Source organism: Chanos chanos, chromosome 5 (assembly GCF_902362185.1).
Source record: "Chanos chanos chromosome 5, fChaCha1.1, whole genome shotgun sequence".
NCBI classification, from domain to species: domain Eukaryota; kingdom Metazoa; phylum Chordata; class Actinopteri; order Gonorynchiformes; family Chanidae; genus Chanos; species Chanos chanos.
The window spans coordinates 47,118,315-47,134,030 of record NC_044499.1 but is presented as its reverse complement, the minus strand read 5'-3'; the positions used below and the strand labels follow the sequence as shown (position 1 = coordinate 47,134,030).

Here is a 15,716-nt window from a genome sequence, read left to right as displayed (position 1 = left end):
GTCTCCTGCTGGTAGGCTAATGTTGTATTACTTCTGAAAAGTAATGTTAGACTCACCATGTTCCAGTACAGTAACAATCCTTTAAATCTTTGAAGCTCATCTCCTTTTGTTTCGAGGTTTATTGAAATAGTGAGGTGGGATGTATTTTAGTTTTTGCACTTTTGTGTGCAGTAGGTTACTGAGAATAACTATCTGGATTGGGTAAACTACATGGCTATACTGAATGACCCGAAGTGGGATTATGCCTCTCTCAGTTCGAAGCGCGCAGTAAATTCCCGCACAAAGATTGGGCACATCTGGGTTTTGCCAGCCAAAAGATCTTTAGAAATCACTGAGACTAAAGTGGTGCACATTAACCAAAGTCAGATTTAAAGTCAGGACATCACACATTACAGTCTGAGAGATTTTATTCATTTACCTAAATAATGCTCTTCTGCAGGGGGAAAAAAAAACACAGACACATAGGGGTTTTTTTTTTAACAGGTGTTACAAGGGCAAAGAATCACAACGGAGCACATGCAGGTATGTCTGTTGAGAAAGAAAGGTAAAAAGCGCAGAGATGGCTGAAATCACCCTGTGCACGGACAGATGAGTGAAGATCTGCAGTGTAGGACAGACACTGTCTCAGGACAGAACCATGGTCTGAAATTCTGAAAGGAAGAATTAGAACAATATTAAAAATGTGCTGTTTTTATTAAGATATCAGCAAGTGAATGTGATTTGTCATGGGGGGTTTGATTCAATAAATGAAACACATAATTCAGAAGAAGGTTCATGGGCTTGAGCTTTTACCGGAGTCTTCTGTTGACTATTCAAGAATAATCAGTATACAAGAATGCCTTTTGTTCACACATGAGGAATAATATTTTTTAGATGAAATGCATATTTATATGACATTGAATTTTAAAATATTATCCATATGTTAAATCTAAACCCACGTACGATGTGCTTGTCTCAGTATATTTAATGTTTTCCTCTAATGAAATGGGAGAAATTCATACAGTGTAAATGTTCAACGTCTGCATGCTGTAGACTGAATTCCACAGTCTAATGTAATGCATGCTTGATATTCATACACTGTTCTTTAGTAACTTTCTAGAAAAGCTTGGAAATAAGTTTGATCTGTTCTATGGGATTTCTCACGCAGGTTTAGATTAATGGTTTGAGGTTGTCCAGATTGTTGATCCTCTTATGTCATTTCCTACCCTTTTTTTTTTTTTTTTTTTTTTTTTCCTCAAAGCTTTGTGCCATTGATTTGGCTATGCCACATCTGTTATCTATTATTCCGTGATATTTGTTTGCCAAAAAAACTGCTTAGCAGTGAAAATAGTCTGATAAGGTTTTACACATCTGTTTAGCCACGCTTTTTGATAACAAGGTCAAAATACTTTAGTAGGTACAGTATGTCAGAGTGCTGTTAGGGGTGAAAACAGCAAAGAGAAATGCAGCATAATCAAAAATGTGTAAAAAATGTTGCTATAGAGCAATTTTTGTCCAGACTTTGGTTGAAAATATACTAACTGAATGGCAAATACACATACTCATTAGCATTTTTTCCATTTCTATTCATTTATAAATGCTGATATAAAATGGGCCCAGTTCAGATTGCTTGACAACGCAGGATAAAACATTTTACCCTCTGCCCCAATTTTGCCATCACTGTCGTTGTCTGCAGCAGAGAGGAGGGACTTGGTTTCCTTGTCTGTCAAAACACGAGCACTTGGTACAAACCGCTGGAGAAAAAACCTGAGGAGCACAGAGGCAAATTAAGCAGACAAATTTTTACTGGTACAAATATACACAAAACTACACTAATGAAATCAATCACAACGACTCAGCCTAAAAGAATATGCAGACCTGCTGAAGACAAACTCACACATACGGAAACTCATTATTCGACTTATGCTATTTCAGTGTATCAGGAGTCAGTCATTATAACTGTACACAGCATATGTTAGAAACAGTTGATTCTCAACTCCAGTCCTGGGGGCCCAATGTTCTGCACATCTTTGTCTTAACTCTTCATCATCACTGTTCATTGAGCTAATCAAGGGCTTGATGTTTGCTTGATGATCGTTGGAATCAGGTGTGTCAGTCCTAAGTTAAAACAAAGACATGCAGAGCAGTGGGCCCCCGGGACTGGAGTTGAGAATCACTATGTTAGAACATACCACAGTTCTGCCTGCATTTCTCAAACTCATGTAGTCCTCTGTCTATGTACGGTTTCAAGGTACTATACTGTAGGAGAGCTACAAATATATGAGTGATCTTTCTAAGGTAATTTAGAATGCTATCCTGAATAACCTGGACACGAATTCAGTTGATAGGGTTACATAATGGAGACAATAACCATAATGCCAAATAAATAAATAAAGGCAATACATTCATGGATTATGTTAGGAAAAGATTTGTTGAAATGGACTTCAGGAATTAATCGCTAACTTTGGAATGTGGCCTAAAATTATTATTGAAATTTTTCAGTTATTCAAGTTGAATGTGCTCCGCTGAAATGTAAGAGTCTATATTTTGTCTAAGACAAAAGAACAGTAATCATTTTTTGGTTCCAAAATAAAAACAGAAATGACGAAATTCCAGAGGATTTGTTTGGCACACGGAAACAAACAAAAAAAAACCTCACGGCAGGTATGTGTAGAATAAAAGTTTTTACCTAGATGCTTTTGATGATTTAAAAAAAAACAAACCAAAAAAGGGTAACATACTTTAGCTCTGACTCTTCGATGTAGCCGCTGTTGTCACCATCTATGATATTAAACACCTCTTTGATCTCCTGGGGACTTTTTGAGGACAGGCCACAGAGCTGGAAAAATTTTTTATGACTGAAGGAATCTGGAGCTGATGGAGAATGCAAAAGAGACACATTGGAATGATTCAGATGAAATACCAGCTGCGCCGCTTAAAAGAACATGTGTGGCCTGGGAAAGTCTGATATCTTCTATGTTCAAGTTAAGAGTTCTATCACTACAATTGCTTTTGCTGGCAATCTGAGCTTTTCTTGAGTTTGTAATGCTACACCACCGATGAGAGCAGAAGATCCTGGAATCTACAAGTCAAGCACATTACAATTAGAACAGTATCCCTGTAACTGACTGAGAAAATCAACCATTCTCTTTGCTTTGTGTTGTGTGGTATTGCACTGTGTGTTTGAAGCTTGGGATCTGAGGGTGACTGTACCTTGGCAGTCCTTGATGGCATTCTCAATGGCCGCATCAGACAGAATGGAGGAGAGTGACATTTTAATTCTGTCAGGAGAATGAAATGACAGGTATGTCACAAAATTCTGAGATCCAAACGGCGTACGTAACTTGCTCCTGTTACAAAGATTGTCACATTTCTTCATACGGTGAATAATAATAAAAAGTTATCATTAATGATGTGATGATAAGACCATTTTATAATTTCATATGCAACTTGGGTATATATTTTGCTATATGGCAGTTACCATCCCTTTATACATAACTAAAGAGGAACTGGAAAGAATATATTTATATAGAGAAATAACTTACAAACCAGACTGCTAAAGATTCAAATGGAATGAAAGCAAGCATTTTTATATCAAATGCAAATGCTTTCTTTCACTCAACAGAACCAAACTAATAAAGATGTTCATATTTTTCAATTATGCATTATAATCTTCTGATATCTCTGTTACTGAAATTGTAAAATTGTTCATACAAGAATCTTATGTCCAAGCCAGGACTTCTGCTCTCCAAACAATTCTTACATTCCCTTGTAATTCGGCAAATGCTCATTCCAGTTTACTTTGAGAAAATTAGCAAGAATTAAAACAAAGAGAAGGCTTTTCCCGCAAATGATGCATGTTACTTCATCCAGATCAAGGTAAGATCTACTGTGCGTTGAATAACGACATCCACAGCGTGTATATTCGTTGCCTGACACTTACCTTTTTATAGTTTTGCTTGTGTGCGCTGGAGAGCGGAGGTAAGGCTTTGTGGTGAATATTGTCAGCCGACGTGAATTTATATACTGCCTGAGAATATGCACAATGAGCAACGCTTAAGTTACCTGTCAGTGTATCAAATTCTTGCTGCCGGGGCCTGCTTGAATTTCTTACCTAACTAATAAACCTCCACTATTTATAACCGCCTCGAGCTTGTGCTAAGAGCAGAAAGTTATTCAGCAGCCTACCTGTACACCGGTCTAGCGCTGCGGATGCCAACGTCAAATGAAATAACAGGTACCTCCCAAACTCTCCCCTCTCCGCCTCTCATCTCTCCCTCCCTCGCATCTCACTCTTACTCAGTAAAACGTGCGCTCGAGCAGTCAATAAATCATGATCGCTTCATTGTTTATTACAATATGTTTGTAGTTGCGAGTGACTGATGCATAAATTATCGTTTAATAAGTATAACGTGAGTGGCTTTTTGAGTTCATGAGGATTCAGTATAGTCGCAATGTAAACTAGTAGGCCTACTTGCGTCAATTCAATCAAAAAGTACTGTACGAAAAACAATCAGTAATCCCTGTTACATACTGATGGTTTATCAGTCAGCCATAACTAACTGAAAATATAATATCAGTTTTACCGCATTTCATGTATAAAAATTCGACTTTGTTAATGGTGCTAAATAATTACACAAGTGTCAGGGATTTTACTGACAGGTGCACACTTGCCCTTTTAGATGCAGATAAAGAAGTTTGACAGCACTGCATTTAGCAGAATCAAGCTGTCACACACACACAAAGACTTCTGCAAATGTTTAATCTTATTTCACCCCTATGTGGTGTCACTTGGGGTGATGTTTGAGGAGTAAGTGAAAGGCTAATTTACTTAAACACCCATCATAACCGAATCTTAAGGCTAAGAGTTTGGTTTCAGAGTTAAGTAAGCTTTTTTACTCTTACTAAATTGAGATAATTGGGCCTTTGGAGACACCTGAAATCTAATCCAATGGGGGAAGACACATGCATACTTAGATTAATCATTAATATAGACCGTGAGCCCCTGGTTCAGTTCTAAGAAATATTTTTGCTCAACTCAGTACTTGTGTAACTGCATGCAAAAGTACAGCATGTCTTATGCAGTCATCTGACTTATGTCAAGTTTTATATAATGATTAAACCCCAAACAAAAATTATGATTCTAGTGGGGATAAATGATAAAACTAAAGATGCATAATCAGTTGACATAGCTGAAAATTATACTCTGGACACATTTCATTGTGAGATTACTATTTTTTTTTATTATAGAGCACCTAGAACACATGCAAATTGAAATTGGATTAAATAATTAATGTAGCCCTGATAGCCGAATTAAAGAAAAAAAAAAGATGTTGGAAGAATTGGTTAAATCCAATCAAGCACAAAAACACTCCACTGAGTGATGCAACACTTAGTAACGATGTCACACAAGTACGACAGGGATGAATGCCACAGGTTTTCATGTAGGTTTTATACCTCTCTGACTCTTTAAAGCTTGTAACCACAGTTACACATGATGTGGCACACCTGAAAAATTTAGAGAGCCCACTTAGAAATTTCCAGAGAAACTGAGAAGATTCCTTGTCACGGAGAAGGGGATGTAGGCCAATTGAAGTCAGACCGTGTTCACTGACACCGAAGGCCCCTGGTAGTGTTACAGCGTAGTGATCTATCCATTTACTTCATCCAGGATGTTGACAGACTCTTTGCTTTTTTTTTTTCAATTTACTCTCACTTGTTGTAGTGAGAACAACGTTATCCTTCAGATAGATAAGGATGGTTGATGAAAGATTTTTTTTTTTTTCAAAAGCATTCAGATGTTCAAACAATAAATTAATCCTGCAGGTTAGATCTACAAACATGTGTCAATGTTCAGTTCAAATGTAGGTTTAAGACACCATCCAGTGGTTATAGGGTGGTAATATTCCGTACAGAATTCTTTTTTCCGCACGGATCAGACTTTTTTTTCCTTTTTTAAATTGTGATCGTGTTCCGTGTGTACAGCCTGGTGATGAGACAACCTTGACAGAAATGACCTCTGACTTTCTGTCAGGAATGATATGAAATATCATACATATGCAAGACAACCCCAACTCCCAAATGTAATCTGTGAACAAGTCCCCTCTATGTCCAGTAGATGGCAAAATATACCATTTAATCATGTAAAAGTGACTGACAGTCCCAGATATACCATCTACATATATGTTATCAAAGGATCTATGTTATTATGTTATCTGTCTGTGCTATTACTGTTCAAAATGATGTTAAATGACAATTAAATGTAACACGAAATATTTAGTTAAATGAATTACTAACATTACTAATCAGGTAACATATAAGGAAAAAACAACATATTCATCAATGGGATAAAAGTGCTTTAGGTTAAAAGAAATAAGAGGAGACCACAAATTCTGAAAATATATTTTTTTTTAATCTTTTCCTAACATCTGTTCCCAAAATGGTGGATGAGTGATGTCACAGGAAGTAAAAATCACATCTGACATAAAGCACATGAAAGCACGACACAAGTGTGCAGCCAGTGTTGTACAGTCAGCCTTGTGTGGACGGTTTGCAGTATGAGTGTGAACATTCTGACGGCATATCGAACACGGATACGGAATCAGCCGGACTGACGTGATTAGTCAGCCTTGTTCCATAGAGGCAAGCGGTGTGCGTTTGTGGTCATTTATCCTTTGATCAAGGCAGCAAACTCTGAAAAATTGAGAAAAAAAAGGAAAAAAAATTATTCATTAATGAACTCAAGTTGAGGTGAATCTCAGTTCTTAGTCCAATTTAAAGGCTTACAATGAATATAGGATAGTAATGATTCTCAGAGTAAGTGAATTAAGTCATATGGAGGGGGTTGGGTGTATTGTTACCATCGACTCCAATCTTGCCATCGCCATCAGAGTCACCAGCCTTCAAGAAAGCTTTTGTCTCTGCGTCGGTGAGTGCTCTAGCACCAGCAGAGAAGTTCTGCAGGAACAGTCTGAGAATGACATCAAACAGACAATTAGAAAGTGCCACAAAATACAGCAGCATTTGAAATGGGAGAAGCTCTTTGGGAAACACTTTGCTGTCATTTAGAACAAGCAGGTAAAATGCCAAAATGAGTAAATCAAACGCTTAAAATGTCTTGTTGGTCGACACAGATTAGTAATGCGTGTTGTCTGGCTTTTAAATCTCTGAGACTTTAACGGCGTGTCATGGAAAGCAGTCGTGAAGAGACAGCTCTCGTACTTCAGCTCGTCCTCCTCAATGAAGCCGCTCTTGTCCTGGTCAATGATGGCAAAGGCCTTCTTCACATCATCTGCGGACTTGGCGGTCAGACCAACCTTGGCAAAGAAGGCTTTGTAATTGAAGGAGTCGGCAGCTGGTGGGGGGAAAAAAAAAAAGATATTGGCTTGTGCTTGTAGTGGTCAAAAGCAATACTGCTGTAATTTATTTGCAGAGACAATTCACCGGCACCATGAAAAGATCAGTAGATATATATCTGCCGACAGATTGGTGTATCCTGATGTATGAGACGGTAGTAGAAAGATGTAGCTATTCTTAAGTGTATATTTACTGAGGTTTCTGTTCTTTTCTGTTTAGTCTCCTTTGATAATTAAAATGCATATGATTACACTGTATAATGTCTACTTCAATTTTAATAATTGAAATGCATGTAATAACATTGTATAAATATTCTGTAATTAAACCAAAGTGTGAATGCTCAGATCTCTTCCAAACACACATACACACCCCCAAATTGAATGTAACACTGCTGTAGAACTCACAGTGTGACTGGTTACGGTCAAAGCATATACTTCAGAAACGTTTGTATTTTGTGATGCTCCAAGTTGAAAGTTGAAAGTTTTTATGGGGTTACCTTGACATGCCTGCAGGGCTGCAGTGATGTCAGCGTCCTGTAGAAGTCCAGCGAAAGCCATTTTTCAGCTATAATCGTAAAGACATCAGTTAATAAGACAAACTGTCGTCTTCGTAACAGCACAGTAGGTCAAATATTAATAAAACACGTGCCATCCCACATTTACTGCATGCTACTCAGAGGCAATTGATGAAGAAAACTAATGCTGCTGATTAAGGTAATTTAAATCATAGAAGTGAAACATCTAAATGTACATCAAGCATCTGGATAACTATGCATCATAAGTAAAATACGTGTATTAATTACGGAATCCTCTGCTCCTGTAAAATGACGTCGAAGTTGAGGCTTGAAGCCAAAAAAAAAAAAAAAGAAAAAGTAAAGAGGGAAAAAAATAAAAAAGATTCCACAGCAGGTAGCTGCCCTTTTATAGGCCATACTATCCCCTCTGGATTAGTCCACGGGCGAATTGAATTTCCATGGTTAACATCTCCGTATGATTTTATTTTCATCGATTTTCCATCAACTGGACGACACGAAATAATCTGCTAAATTAAAAAAAAAACAAAACAAAACAAAGTCGATCGCTCATTTCTATGTTGCCTCATACGCGCGCAGACACTCACCTTTGGTTGTCTGTTTGGGCTAAGGTGGATCCTCAATAATGAAACTGGCAACTGCAGTGATCGGCAAGCCGTCGGCCTCAACCTTATATACCCCTACTCAACCGAAATATGAGGCATAATGTAATGGACACCGCATGCAAAGCAGTCGGTCGAAAAAATGTATCCAGTAGTCAGGCTGTTCTATTTATATGCACATAAATGAAGATGCTTAAAAGGTACGTATATGTAAAAGTTCTTCATATTCCCTCGGGCTAATAATATATGCTGCTGATACGGATGAAACACCGTGCAGTGATACAGATTGTAACCGTATGATTTGCGGAGAAGCTCACAGAGAGTTAAGGTAACTTGTACTGAGGAGTAGGCTAGTTTCGCTTGAACGTGAAACAATACATTTAAAGAACACGCTCTGTCGTATTTCTTTCTGGGTTAAACAAGGACGTCTGCGTTTAGACTGACTGGCTAAGGTAAAGTCGTAGAGTAGGTCGCTTAGTAATATACATTTGGTTTTCTTAGTTCTTGCATAAAATGGTTAAAGACAGATGTATACAAGTTGCCAGGGTATTTTTTTTTATTTTCTGTAACTTTGACTGTAGGCTATCAGCTACAATGTGTAAAAGGTTTCATCTCAACATTTATGGGTGCTGATGAGTGACGTAGCCTATAATGTACAGTACGTTACCGCTGGGAAACTGAAGTGTATCTTCCTTAGGTTTCTTCCCTCAGGATCTTTGAGTGAGTTTGAGTAGATTAAATCATGAAGCTCTTGTAGCTATTGTTGAATCGTCCGTTATAATCCTATCCTAAACCGGGGCTGTATAGCCTCTAATTGTTATGGCAATTGGTGGAAAGAGGAAAAAAAAGTAAATTGCAAAAAATGAAAAGAAGTACTAGCTTCATAATTTTTAACTTGATTTCAGATAACTGTAAAATTAAATCATCCGTTTTAATAAACATTAAATGCGAACACAGAAATAATGTATGAAGAACTGTATAGTTCAGCAAAATACATAAGAGCATTTGGTATATTTGAACAGAGAGCAGATTCCATGTGTTTGATTGGGAAGCAGATTCAGTGTATCTGAATGGGTCGCAGGTTCAGTGTTTATCTGAGAAAGAAGCAGATTTAGTAAGTGGGAAGCATATTGACTTCGTATTTGAGTGTGGGTTTATTTAAGTTCAGGGTGTATTTGAGTGGGAGGTGGGCACAGTTTATTTGAGAAGAAAGCAGGTGTTAAGCGTATTTGAGTGTAAAGAGGTTTCAGCATATTAAGTAGGAAGCAGGTTCAGTGTGTATTTGAGTGGGAAGCATGTTCAATGTACTTAAGCGGGACACAGGTTCAGGATGTATTTGAATCGGAAACTGGTTCAGGGTACATTTGGGTGGGAGCTGGGTTTGGTGTGTTTGATAAGAGAGGGGGTTTAAGTGTATTTGCACGTTCAGTGTATATAAAGTGAGAAGCAGGTTCAGGCTGTATTTAAGGGAGCCAGTTCAGGATATATTTGAGTTTAAAGTGGGTTCAGTATGTTTGATAAGAAAGCGGGGTTAAGAGTATTTGCAGGGATAAGTGTATTTAAGTGGGAAGCAGGCGTAAGTGTATTGGAGTGTTAAGTCGTCTTAGTATATTTAAGTTGGAACCTGATTCAGTACCTATTTGAACAAGAAGCAGGTTCGGTGTATTTAAGTGGAAAGCGGGCTCAGGATGTATGAGAGTGGAAAGTGGGTTCGGTGTGTTTTATAAGAAAGCAGGTGTTAAGTGTATCTGAGTGGGAGGCAGGTTGAATGTATCTGAGTGGGAAGCAGGTTCAGTGTGTATCTGAATGGGGCGCAGGTTCAGTGTGTATCTGAATGGGATGCAGGTTCAGTGTGTATCTGAATGGGATGCAGGTTCAGTGTGTATCTGAATGGGATGCAGGTTCAGTGTGTATCTGAATGGGATGCAGGTTCAGTGTGTATCTGAATGGGATGCAGGTTCAGTGTGTATCTGAATGGGATGCAGGTTCAGTGTGTATCTGAATGGGATGCAGGTTCAGTGTGTATCTGAATGGGATGCAGGTTCAGTGTGTATCTGAATGGGGCGCAGGTTCAGTGTGTATCTGAATGGGATGCAGGTTCAGTGTGTATCTGAATGGGGAGCAGGTATATTTGTGTATTTGCATGGGAACTGAGCTCACTGTGTTTGAGTGGGACGCATGTGCAGTGTATTTCAGCGAGAAGTAGGTGGTCTCACTTGAGTTCACTCACCTCATGTTGTACCTTTGCCAATATCTTATTATGGACGTGACACTATTTATGAAATCTGCGAAAGGTGATAGCCTGCTCATCATGAGAACTAAGTGTAAGACATCATGTTTATCCAATGGCAATTAAACCTGATGTTGAGCAATGCTAGGAGCATAAACTTTGTTAAGTTTTTAACGATTATCTTCTGTTTGTGTCAGTTTCTCTCTCTCTGTCTCTCTGTCTCTCTCTCTCTCTGTGTCTGTGTGTGTGTGTGTACGTGTTTGTGTGTGTGCATACACACATGTTTGAAATTCACAGCAACTATTACTACATTACACCTTCAATTATTATTACAGCTGGTACTGCTATAACAACAATCACTACTACTACTGCTGCTACTGATTCTGATATGACAGTTTAAGACACTATATATTTAACGATTAGATAGAAGATCAAACAAGACTTCAGATGACAAAATCACATTCCAGTGACCAAGCGTACTCATTGCTTTGGTTTTTATACTGTGCAGAGTTGTTGTTGTTAACCATCAGAGATATAGCTCTTTACCTCACGTAAGTCCTGTCTGACAGAATTAGAATGACTGCGTGACTTCTGTTTGTTTTGAAGAGACTGTAAGAACAGTGCCCTCTGATGGACTGGCAACCTGTACAGGGTGTTTACCTGCCTTTTCGCCCAATGAACGCTGGGATAGGCTCCTGCATCCCCCGTGACCGTAATTAGGATAAGCAGCTTAGATAACGGGTGAGTGAGAGTGTAAGGACAGTCACAAGGATAAAGAAAGAGTTGTCACAGAGGCAGATGACTGCTACAGGTGGCAGCATTTGGTCCTCTGACCGTGTGTTTAGCTCAGGATGTAGACACTGGGGAACATTATGCTATTGTCACTTTGGATCTCCTTTGATTATCAATTTTTTTTTCTCTTCCCTCTGTATTCCAGATGTTTTCTCACAACCCACTACCTGTATCTTCAAAGAAACAGGAGGACTGATTTCTGCATTACAACAACAACAACAGCAACAACAACAACAACAACAACAACAACAAACAGCGCCCTCCATCATGACTGCAAAATGAGTATATTTCACCTTTACAAGGATTTTTTTTTACATATGACTTTTTTTTCTAAATAATTCTCTTTTTTTCTACAACAATTATTAGCAAAAAAAGAATCATCCTTTAGTTGTGTCCTGTGTGACAGAAGATGTCACACATACTCCCACACACCCTCAGAAAGACCAAGGGTGTGTTTCAGAAAGTGGGTTTAGTGAAAACTGAGTTAGTTAACTCAGAGCAAGTAGTAAACCTTCTAATAGAAGAGCCCTTTTGGCTTTGTTTTGCTAGGAGTATGAGGCCATAGGGCTCTTCTATCCCGCAAGTGTTTCATAGAGGCTACGATTCTGACATGTCAGTTTGTGATACCAGGCATTTCCACGTGTGTTTTGTATTAAAGAATATTTGATATCACTGAGGAACCCAACAATATGGAGAACACTATATTTTTATAAATATGTAACATCAGTTTTTTCCATATTTTCCTTATATCTTAATTTTTCCTACATTATATTGTGAGAGAATTCCTGTTCCAGTGTTATACTAGAACCTTCTTTTTTAGGCAGACCAAACAAATTAGGACAATATTCTAAATATTGGTATTAACGTTTCCTTTTTCCTTTGACGCTGTCACTTTAATTCTAGCTTTGGCAAATGGTCATATTATCACTTTTGCTCAGTTAAATAAACTGTAGTAACATCAGTGGATAAAACGCTTTATGTGCCTCCCATTGTAATGTTGTCCGGCTGCCTTATGTTTATCGTAATGTAACCTCAGGTACTGTGGTTGGGATCTAAGTAAAAAGTTGTGTATCTTGGTTAAATATAGCGGCATGTAATTTGAGCCTGTGTGATGGCTCAGTTCCTACAGAACACGGAAATGCTAATTAAACATATGTGAGGCATTCTCTCGATTCCCATGGCAGTGATTCAGTAATCTCCAAGCTTTCAGTGCCAGAACTAGAAATCCATCACCTCAACTAATGCCAATAGGTGGTTTCCTTTCTGATACTTGGGCACAATGCAGTCTAATAGTTATGCTTGAATGGGTGTCTTATATTAGAGTTTTAAATGGGAGTCTTGACAAGGTGTAATATACAGTTTATTTATTTATTTATTTTTAATTTATATCTTTTATGCTTTCTTTTCTGAGACTCGTATTTCATGCATGGGTTTGGTTCAGGGAATTTGCAAAGACACAGAATTACTCCAAATGTATATTTATTTAGTTTTCAAAAGTGCAAAAAAGATTTTATATTTGCACGTGTGCGGTTCTGAGCGTATAAATTAACCAAACAGTTTCAACAATAAATAGATCTTCGTGACACTGAGTATGTGCTTGTGTTTTTGAAAAGGAGTACATTTCAGAGTATTCATAAATAAATATAAAAAAAAGTTGAAATTATCTATCAGAGCCAGGGAGTCTACAAGAGCAGCAGTGGTTCTATGAAAATAGGGTCCATGAGCGCTTAAGCCTTTACAAGGGAAGCAAACTCTGCAAAAACAAACAAACAAACAAGACAAGTTATTGATCAGAGGAGCTGAAAATCAGACTTGAGTTTGACATGAGAGCAGAAACATAGTTCACAGCACAAACAAACAATTGCATTGGCAATATGTTACAAATCATTTTCATTTAAACTTGTGAAAAAAAATGGTTGCATTCATAAATGATGTTTAATATGTAAATCTGTAACGAATGGCCTTGTTTTCAGTTGCAAAATTATATTTTGTCTCTGTGGCACTGATATGTCTCACTTTTTTTCCAGACTGACATTTTCAGCAGCATTTCCCTATGCATTCAGAAAACTATAGCACACAAAGCAGGAAACTCAGTATTTATTACTGCCATTGTATGAGTAATACAGGAAAGCTTGGTCCTAATATAGGCTCAAGACCACAATGTTAACATCAGTGATCATTTCCTGTGAAAGTTCTGGAATACTTTTCCCGACCACAACCTCTGGCCAATTGCAACTTATTCAAACATCTACTATAATGCCATTTCAGTCAGTTTAGCTTAAACACTAAAGCTATACATTCCATATTAATGACTCCATACCTTCAACTCCTATTTTGCCGTCGCCGTCGCTGTCGCCAGCTGAAAGGAAGGCCTTGGTCTCAGCATCAGTGAGTGCTCTGGCCCCAGCTGAGAAGTTCTGCAGGAACAGTCTGGAAAAGTGCGACAGAAATACGAGCGAATGAGCGTTTTTGCAATATGCAGCTGCTGTGTAGTACATTCCAACATTCATCCCCGAAGAAGGTTTCATAAATTCGAACTCTCACTTCAGCTCATCCTCCTCAATGAAGCCGCTCTTGTCCTGGTCAATGACAAAGAAGGCCTTCTTGATGTCGTCGGGAGACTTTGCACTCAGGCCGACTTTAGCGAAGAAGGTCTTGTAGTTAAAGGAGTCAGCAGCTGTGATGGAAAAAGATCTTTGTTAAAGCAACTCTGACTGAAACATTTGCCGTTTTGCATGTTTAGATAAACTGATCCAAACTGTATCAGGTCTTATGTGACTCTGTTCAGAGACAAATGGTGGAGATAATGGCGACGCCTACCTGAGCAATCCTTAATGGCCGCAGCCACATCCTCATCCTTGAGAATTCCAGCAAATGCCATTTTAAGTATCTGCAAACCAATGAACCAAAATATTACTTTCAGTGTTTTAGCACAAAAACAACCTCTGCAAACAAGTGTAATTTTCTACCACTACTACTAATACCACTGTTACTTAAAATAAATGTTATTATAGTAGTAGCAGTAGTAGTTGTAATAGTGGTAGTAATAGTAGTTGTTGTAGTAGTTATTTAATATCCCAAGTAGAATTCAAAAGTATTGCACAGAACTGACAATTAAATATTCAGAACTCTAGTTGACTGTCAGCAATGAAAGCACTAATTGCTTTAAGAATGATCACAAACACTTGATGAGATTTCTCTGGTAAAGTGTTAACTATGCACGAGCCTTTTAGATTTAAGACAGCGGTAATAAAATTTGATTGATGCATCGATTGTCACTTCACACTAGTGTTATGATTTATCTCACATGGTCGTCTAGTAAGCCCCTGCTGCTGAACTAAACATGAACTTTACATATGTACTCGTCGTTTTGCAACGATGTCTGTGCACCTCTTTTTATAGTCTAAACGTAAGACTGAAAAATTGAATCTGATATCACACTAATCCGTATGCCACAAATACTATAGTGAAGGTCCTCGATCTGCAATAAGATACAGAGGTGTAAGTTCGCCTTCATGATCCTGCTTCAACTGATAAGTCCAGTAGCATTCCAGATTTTACGGTGTCTCTCTTCAGTTTCCTACGTGTATTCCACGGTCAACCAGAAAGTCTTTGCCAGCAGTTGTTGTTGCAGTTTCTGGCAGCGCAAACCAAAGGTTTAATGGTTCATCCTCAGAGTGAGTTGGCCTCCGTTTAAAAACTCACCTTCAAGCTCCGCTGGCAGTTAGGTAGCTCAGTGTACCAGAGTTACTCGACGGCTTAGGCAATTGCCCTCTCAGTCCTGCATTTATACCCTTGTCTCTGAGGCTGTAACGGACACCATATGCTTAGGTTAGGTATAGTTTCGAAAAAATGTGTCTACTGGCCATATTGTGCTATTTATATCCTTTCAAATGGGGATGCTTTAAGTCCATATGCGAAACACAAGGCAGGGGGCACCTTGGCTCGCCTATGCGATCAGTATTTACAGCAAAATGTGAGAAATGTAAGAGCCTATATTTGTAACGTGATGCGCCTTATCTTTATACACTCTTTTTCAGAGATGTTACGTTTAGTGACATCACATGTGACCCCGTAATACACGGAATGCAATGGTCGAAGCTCTTCGACAGCTGTTCTGAAACGTAGGCAACCAAGAGAAGGCTCTCACATAATTTTAATGCATAGCGTTACACTGGAAACGGCCTGGAATTTGGGCAGTAAGAGGACAGAAATCTGGATAAAC

At 38.3% G+C, this 15,716-nt stretch overlaps 3 protein-coding genes across 3 annotated transcripts; all 3 read right to left on the bottom strand.

The window, feature by feature from the left end:
• Positions 1 to 624: 624 nt before the first annotated feature.
• On the bottom strand, positions 625 to 3,253 carry pvalb9 (parvalbumin 9). Its single transcript, XM_030773522.1, has 4 exons — positions 3,193 to 3,253; positions 2,721 to 2,853; positions 1,637 to 1,746; positions 625 to 650 (listed from the first exon to the last, which is right to left on the bottom strand). Exons 1-4 carry the CDS (start codon positions 3,251 to 3,253, stop codon positions 625 to 627), a joined length of 330 nt encoding a protein of 109 aa, XP_030629382.1.
• Positions 3,254 to 6,646: 3,393 nt separating this feature from the next.
• Positions 6,647 to 7,892, bottom strand: LOC115811144 (parvalbumin alpha-like). Its single transcript, XM_030773228.1, has 4 exons — positions 7,832 to 7,892; positions 7,201 to 7,333; positions 6,840 to 6,949; positions 6,647 to 6,672 (listed from the first exon to the last, which is right to left on the bottom strand). The coding sequence occupies exons 1-4, from the start codon at positions 7,890 to 7,892 to the stop codon at positions 6,647 to 6,649; spliced, it is 330 nt and encodes a 109-aa protein (XP_030629088.1).
• A 5,326-nt stretch (positions 7,893 to 13,218) lies between these two features.
• On the bottom strand, positions 13,219 to 14,372 carry LOC115811117 (parvalbumin-2). The gene is made up of 4 exons (XM_030773188.1): positions 14,312 to 14,372; positions 14,036 to 14,168; positions 13,812 to 13,921; positions 13,219 to 13,244 (listed from the first exon to the last, which is right to left on the bottom strand). The coding sequence occupies exons 1-4, from the start codon at positions 14,370 to 14,372 to the stop codon at positions 13,219 to 13,221; spliced, it is 330 nt and encodes a 109-aa protein (XP_030629048.1).
• Between the last annotated feature and the right edge of the window lie 1,344 nt (positions 14,373 to 15,716).

Bases quoted from the DNA above. Each gene is read 5' to 3' on its own strand.
- pvalb9 (XM_030773522.1), bottom strand. From the start codon at position 3,253: ATGTCACTCTCCTCCATTCTGTCTGATGCGGCCATTGAGAATGCCATC. The intron at 2,854-3,192 runs GTACAGTCACCC...ATTCTCCATCAG, and splicing joins TGCCATCAAGGACTGCCAAG to CTCCAGATTCCTTCAGTCAT. The intron at 651-1,636 runs GTAAAATGTTTT...TCTTCCTTTCAG, and splicing joins TGGCAAAATTGGGGCAGAGG to AATTTCAGACCATGGTTCTG.
- LOC115811144 (XM_030773228.1), bottom strand. From the start codon at position 7,892: ATGGCTTTCGCTGGACTTCTACAGGACGCTGACATCACTGCAGCCCTG. The intron at 7,334-7,831 runs GTAACCCCATAA...TCCCCCCACCAG, and splicing joins AGCCCTGCAGGCATGTCAAG to CTGCCGACTCCTTCAATTAC. The intron at 6,673-6,839 runs GTAACAATACAC...TCAATTTTTCAG, and splicing joins TGGCAAGATTGGAGTCGATG to AGTTTGCTGCCTTGATCAAA.
- LOC115811117 (XM_030773188.1), bottom strand. From the start codon at position 14,372: ATGGCATTTGCTGGAATTCTCAAGGATGAGGATGTGGCTGCGGCCATT. The intron at 13,922-14,035 runs GTGAGAGTTCGA...GCACTTTTCCAG, and splicing joins ATTGAGGAGGATGAGCTGAA to ACTGTTCCTGCAGAACTTCT. The intron at 13,245-13,811 runs GTATGGAGTCAT...TTGTTTTTGCAG, and splicing joins CGGCAAAATAGGAGTTGAAG to AGTTTGCTTCCCTTGTAAAG.